Consider the following 7,490-nt stretch of genomic DNA (forward strand, 5'->3'; position numbering starts at 1 on the left):
ATATTAACTTATATATGGCTTTATTTAGTTTATTACTAGTTATACCCTGAACAGGCTATGCGTAGGTTGCTTTTTATACTTCGGAATTTGGCAACACTAATGTTGTAATCCGGCAACTCGCAACTTTATCTTAAATATGACTCCCTCATCTCTGCCGAGTACCCTTGCGAAAAGTTACGATATCTGAATCGTGAACCTTCTCTATGATATACTTACGTTCTCTGGTTTGACTTTTTGATGTTATACATTCAGAAGGGGAAATGGGGGACATTTCGCCCCTCACCCCAGGGGCTAAGTGGCTTATTAATAACTTTATTACTCTGAAAAAATATGAAGTAATAAATATGTTATCCAGAAATTTGCCATTTTATTTCGCAAACAATAAAAAATAAAAGACTATCTCCTATTTATATATTATATGGATGAAATCGCAGGATAACCCCGCTCACTCCCCATATAACGGTACTGTTCAGAACTACTAAAAGCGCGATAAATCAGTAACTAAATACGCCAGAGACATTAAATACGATGTCCACAATACCACCGAGATGTTATGAGAGAGCTTTAGAGAGCCGCAGAATAACTCTTGCCAACAGGTGCTACTTTGGACTGAGTAGGCAATTCCTCTCTCGACGAACAAAAAGCAGGATATCAATGAAATTCTTTATTCCAGTGAAAGTACATTCGATACCATTATGTAACTCGACGCTGAACCCAAATTTCGACCGTTTTTAAACATAAATCTACTTGTAAATAAGGAGAGTGTGGCAATTCATATTTCGATATTGGGAAATCCTATTGAATCCATCTTCGATATGGAGATTTTATTAGATAGCCACTGCCTATACTTATGTGGTTATTATTTATTCGACAGAAAAATCTACTTAAGATTGGGATAATACTACTTATTAGTATAAGCATAAAACGCAAATTTCGATTAAAAATGAAAAGTTCAAAAATTCTTATGTGGAAAAAAAGTATTTTACCGGAAATCTTTTGACCACAATTTCTCTGAAAATACACTCTCGCCTCATAGTGGCAGTTCACAGCAGCGAAGTCTTATCAGAGCGCTTTTATTCATGGTAATTATTTAATAGTTCTTAGAAGAAATTCATTGCTGATGGCTTAGCTCACGTGATTATATAGTTCCAAGAAAGACAGTCCATCAGTTCGAAACGGCTTATCAAACAAACAGATTGTTAAAGAAATTCATAATTTATGAGTTTTGTCTTGAGACATCAATGATTGCGAACTGTTTATACATACATATATAAATATGTTTGTCGATATAGTAGAGCAGACACATCTGTGTTTGTTTATTTGACCTTACGGCAAAAGCGTCTTGGGTGCTTATATAATAAACCACCAAAAAATAATGCGTCTGAATAAAATATACATATGAACTGACAGTACTTGCTTTCAATCATATTTGATAAATTTAAAAATAAAACAAGTAAGGAAGGGCTAAGTTCGGGTGTCACCGTACATTTTATACTCTCGCATGGTAAAGTGATAATCGGGATTTCATTATCCATCATTTACATATTTTTAAAATACCGTATTCGTGTAAAGTTTTATACCGCTACCATCATTGGTTCCTAATGTTTATACTCGTATTATACAAAGAAGGCATCAGATGGAATTCAAAATAGCGTTATATTGGAAGAAGCCGTGGTTTTGAACCGATTTCATACATATTTCGTACATGTCATCAGGGTGTTAAGAAAATTTTATATACCGAATTTCATTGAAATCGGTTGAGTAGTTCCTGAGATTTGGTTTTTGGTCCATAAGTGGGGGACGCCACACCCATTTTCAATTTAAAAAAAAAGCCTGGGTGCAGCTTCCTTCTGCCATTTTTTCCGTGAAATTTAGTGTTTCTGACGTTTTTGGTTAGTCGGTTAACGCACTTTTAGTGATTTTCAACATAACCTTTGTATGGGAGGTGGGCGTGGTTATTATCCGATTTCTTCCATTTTTGAACTGTATATGGAAATGCCTGAAGGAAATGCCTGAAGGAAACGACTCTATAGAGTTTGGTTGACATATCTATAGTAGTTTCCGAGATATGTACAAAAAACTTAGTAGGGGGCGGGGCCACTCCCTTTTTTCCAAAAAAAATTGCGTACAAATATGCTCCTCTCTAATGGGATCCTTTGTGCCAAATTTCACTTTAATATCTTTATTTATGGTTTAGTTATGACACTTTATAGGTTTTCGGTTTCTGCCATTTTGTGGGCGTGGCAGTGGGCCGATTTTGCCCATCTTCGAACTTAACCTTCTTATGGAGCCAGGGAATACGTGTACCAAGTTTCATCATGATAATTTTTCAATTTTTACTCAAGTTACAGCTTGCACGGACGGACAGACAGACATCCGGATTTCAACTCTACTCGTCACCCTGATCACTTTGTTAGTTTTAGGACTTGCAAACAACCGTTATGTGAACAAAACTATAATACTCTCCTTAGCAACTTTGTTGCGAGAGCATAAAAAACGTCAACATGTAAAAATGCAATGAGAATTATTACACACGGTCATTGTTCCGCAGTTAGATTGTTGCACTGTACCGACGTCATATCCATGAACCATGCATTTGGTGAATCTAGAGTACTCTAAAAGCCTTTCTTTTGTGGCCTCTTCTCGACGGCGTTTTGCAAAAGATTTTTGGTACGATTCTAGCATACCCAAAACATTAACCAAAATGTGTTGAGTTGATCCAAAAGAGATATTGAGATCCACTGTTATTGCCAAAATGATGATTTTCAAGCACTATTTCTATAACGTTTTTCATGTTATCGTCATTAACAGAGATGGTCGTACGACCAGGTAAGATTTCGCTGACTTCGCGACCATCATTGAATGCTTTGTGCTACTAAAGTACTCGTATTCGCGAAAAAGTAGACTCTCCAAAACTTCAATGCAGCATTTTCAATGATGCGGAAGCCATGATTTCATTAGAAACCCAAATCTGGAAAAAAAAATTGTTGATTCGGTTTGTACGCACAGTTTCTATGGACTAGTCCGGTTTAGATTTGATCACATGGTATTTTTCGAAACTAAGTATAAAACAACTTGCAAGAATCAAAGCCTGGGAAATGCCTTAAGTATATGATATAAGTAAAACACGCTAGTTAATTTTCATAGCGATTACTCACATATTGACCGATATATGCGCTGGAAAGTAAAAGAATCAAGTGGAATTTAAAATTCTGATATATGGGAAGTAGTAGTTATAGATACAATGTCTGTCGCAAAAGAAACAGGACTATTAAAAGAAACAAAAAAAATTAATATTTTTTCAAAAGTTATATTTTTGAATTCAAAGTAGTAGTTTCCTTGTGCTTCGATACAGCGTTTCGCCCGATCAATTAGCATTTCAAATGAGTGTTTAAGGCCATTTTTCGGAATGCTCTTGAGAATATCGGTCGTCGCCTTTTGGATAGCTGAAATGTCCTGAAACCAGTGTCCTTTCATGGGCAAATGAAGTTTTCCAAATAGGTAAAAATCACAGGGTGCCAGATCAGGTGAGTCGACCGATGACACGGCGGATTATCGTGCAACAGGCGTCAGGACCCTGCCTCACGGTAGCCCGGTCAATGAGCATTTCAAATGAGTGTTTAAGGTCATTTTTCGGAATGCTCTTGAGAATATCGGTCGTCGCCTTTTGGATAGCTGAAATGTCCTGAAACCAACGATCTTTCATGGGCAAATGAAGTTTCCAAATAGGTAAAAATCACAGGGTGCCAGAACATTTTTATTTTTGACTTCTGAAGACGACCGACTTCTCATCGTCACAGAGGCTCTCACGACCTTTTTGGAATCGCTTAAACCACTCATGCACATTACTACGAGATAGGCACTGATCACCATAAACTTTTTTCATCATTTGAAAGTTTAAACGTTTTCCCAAGTTTAAAACAAAATTTAATATTTGCTCTTTGTTCAAAATGCATTTTACGACCGATGATCAAAAGCCGCTGTCACTTTTTGATCGATAACATCGATTGTAGTTATCCAATTGTCTTAAAATTTTTACGAAATGTCAACATTAAACTTATTAGAGACCGTAGCCCCCCCACATTTTTCAAAATTTTTTTCTAGCAAGTGCCCCTTGCTACTGTGATCTCCTGCTCCAAAAAAGAGTTTTACATCTTAATTAAGTGCTTAGTTATGGCACTTTACATGTTTTCGGTTAATGGCGATTTGTGGGTGTGGCAATGGTTCGATTACGCCCACCTAAGAACTCGTAATTTTTTTTTCTACTATGAAACCTGCATACTAAGTTCTACCAAGATATCTCAATTATTGCTCAAGTTACAGCTTGCACGGACGGAATGACGGACAGACAGACAGTCAACCGGATTTTAACTTTTCTCGTCATTCTGATCATATATGTATGTATATATATATACATACACATATATAACCCTATATCTACATATGTACTTATATCGCTTAGTTACGTGCCACCGTTAGGTGAACAAAACTATAATACTCAGTAGCAACAGGTTGCAAGAGTATAATAAAACATAACCACACAATTATAATTCTTAATAAAATACACTTTATTATTCAATGAAGTACAGTTCTAGTATTTTAATGATTTTGGCTTCCTCTACGCCTATTCTGGGTAGAGAGCTTTCAAACGATCACCCATCTTGCTGGTCATCAAACACTTGTGAATACGATAGGCCCACACATGAACGCTGCTACCCTCGACGTTCTTGTCCGTGCAACGCTCAGCGATGGCAGCGACCTCAGCTTCATCCAAATCTATTTTGAATTGGTTAACAACCCGATCGACATGATAGCCCTCATGTTCGCTGAAGAAACCCAATTTCTTAGTAATACAAAGCGAGTACTTGCGTATGGCCTCTTCCTCGGGATATACTAAGCTCGTATATTTTTGGAGTTGTTCCTTGCTAAGAGGGAAATCCCTGAGGCATTCCGGGGAGATAGCATCAAGTTCTGCTTCAGTCTTTGGCACCCAATCATCTTTAGCGTATGCCTAAAAGAGATATTATATAGCGTAAGTAACGATGTATATATATTTCATATATGTATGTATATACGTATGTATGTATGTATGTATGTGGTATATGTACCAGTGCAACGACTGCAAGGATCACAATGAAGAATTTCATTTTGAATTTTGGCTTGATTGACTTTCTCCGCTGGACTCAGAGCACAACTGATGTATAGATCCATTGCAGTCCCTTATTTATACATCCAATTCGGTTGGTGTGTTTAGCGATCTTCTTACTTAATACCTTATCTTCTTGATATTCTCTGAAGCAGATTTGAGCATCGGTTATTGATAGTACATGCGTATATTAAACATGCGTAAGTAAATTGCTTTTCTAGCTAATTCGGGTCAAAAGTGTACCTGATAACTTTCGTGTATCAAATTTTGTATTTCTAACCAAATTTCGTTTGTGGAATCGTAGCGAATGTAGCAAAATGCTAACGGTGATTCAGTTTTTCCGATCTCTTCAACTGATGAAAATATAATATTAAAATATTGAAGAAAATGGTGCTTGAAAATCGTCTGGCAAGTCTTAGAGAGATGGCAAGAGAGCTCAACATTTCTGGCGAGTTCTCTCTTAAAATTTATAAATATGTAGCATTGACAATAATGACATCAGAAATGTAGAAAAAATATTTTATCGGGAAGCCAAAAAAATGGCCAGATATTCGCACTGCTACAAAAACATAAATCCCTATCGATGTACTCCAATCTTTCCTACAATAATATCCAAGAGACAGTGTATTATATATGTACGTATACGCGCTTTTGACTTAGTCACACCAAACTAACTCACAAACATTTATTGGCTAGTCTACCCATACTGCAACTTGGAGAATCTCACAGTTCAACATTTAATAGAAAACTTTCAAGATTAGATTACGTCAGACTAGAACTCAATAACCTTAACTTAAGTGAATTGTTAACAAATATAACACATTCTAACAATAGAGTCTTTATTAATGTTGTATGTATTTGAAGTGTGATAATGTAATACAATTAGTTCAGAAGATTTATTTAATAAGTTATGAAGCTGATGGCCTTAATCGCTAAAGCTAAAACTTTTTGTATTGTTAAGGTTTAATTTTATTTTCCTTTTCATAAATAATAATAATACTTGTAATAATAATAATAACAAAAATGAAGGAGCTGGAGGCCATCCTAAACAGCGATCTTTTGAAAGGTGTTTCGGGGATTAGAAGAATCGAATTATAACATCTTGTGAGGATTACTTTGAAGGCGACAAAATAAATATTGATAAATAATTAAATTTATGCGCTTTATTTACAATTTTCGGGTATCACAATGTACATATGTATGTGATATTAACTCAACCTAGTCTATTTTTAATACGCTTTTATTAGCTTCACTTGTATGTATGTTTGTTTGTAACTTTTTGTAGTACTGAAACCTAGAATAGATTGAGCGACACTGTAGGAAGGCGATAGTAACTTTAACCGTGCGATTCTGTAACTTGAGACAGTCTCAAGTCTCTAAATTTGAGATTTTAAGTTAGAGACAATTTTTGATACTATTGTAATATGTATATTAAGTTTTCTGATATTATGACAGTATCACATATACAAATACATACATATGTATATTTATTTACAAACATATTCATTTACATATGAATGAAAATAATATATTGTCGATAACAAAAGAAATTTTTAATAACATAGTCAAAAAACATATTTATCAATATAAATAAAAATATATGTTGACTTTGTTTCATAATATTTACGAAATTTATGTAAAATTGATTTATTTTTAACCTTTTCGTGTTTGAGTTGTTTACAAAATATAAAGAAACGACAATCGATTAATATCTATGATGATCTCTATTCAGTATATTCAAAATGGCAGACAAGAGTTCTTTTTAGATTTGTGACCTGCTAACTACCAGGTCTCAATATTTTGAGACTAACGCTAGAGACTGTTTAGTGAATAGTAACAAGTCTCAAATTGAGACTTTGCCTCAAAATGTCTCAAATAGAGACTAGAGACTGGTTACAGAATCCCGCTATAAGCAGCTCACCAAAAAGATGCGCTTAAAAGTATGCAACATCTATACAAAACTAGTTTTGGTGACATTTGAATAGCAAATGTACATATATACTGAAGTATATACAGAGAACGTATATTTCAGAGAACGTATATTACAGAGAAGGTTCACGACGCCGAGAATTTCGGGATATTTCAATTTTGGGATATTACCTGTTTTGGATGGGTGCATTTCACCACAGAAAATTATTAGCGCATTTCACCATTTAACATCAGGGGCACGACAATAACAGAACTGAGTAGTTATTAGAGCCAATGGGAAAAAATATGTTAATTTCAATGTTTAGAAATGTACGCTTACAGATTCCCTTTTCTATGCGCAAACGATGCTGCATATAATTTATAGATCGGTATACATATGTACATATATTTGTTATGGAAGCACATAAGTGTGTAC

General features: G+C 35.0%; 1 protein-coding gene across 1 annotated transcript; it reads right to left on the reverse strand.

Moving 5' to 3' along the window:
• Nucleotides 1–4,613: 4,613 nt before the first annotated feature.
• On the reverse strand, nt 4,614–5,272 carry LOC120782732 (general odorant-binding protein 99a-like). Its single transcript, XM_040115164.1, has 2 exons — nt 5,109–5,272; nt 4,614–5,011 (listed from the first exon to the last, which is right to left on the reverse strand). The coding sequence occupies exons 1-2, from the start codon at nt 5,145–5,147 to the stop codon at nt 4,625–4,627; spliced, it is 426 nt and encodes a 141-aa protein (XP_039971098.1). The 5' UTR covers nt 5,148–5,272; the 3' UTR covers nt 4,614–4,624.
• Between the last annotated feature and the right edge of the window lie 2,218 nt (nt 5,273–7,490).

Source organism: Bactrocera tryoni, chromosome 1 (assembly GCF_016617805.1).
Source record: "Bactrocera tryoni isolate S06 chromosome 1, CSIRO_BtryS06_freeze2, whole genome shotgun sequence".
Taxonomy (NCBI): Eukaryota; Metazoa; Arthropoda; class Insecta; order Diptera; family Tephritidae; genus Bactrocera; species Bactrocera tryoni.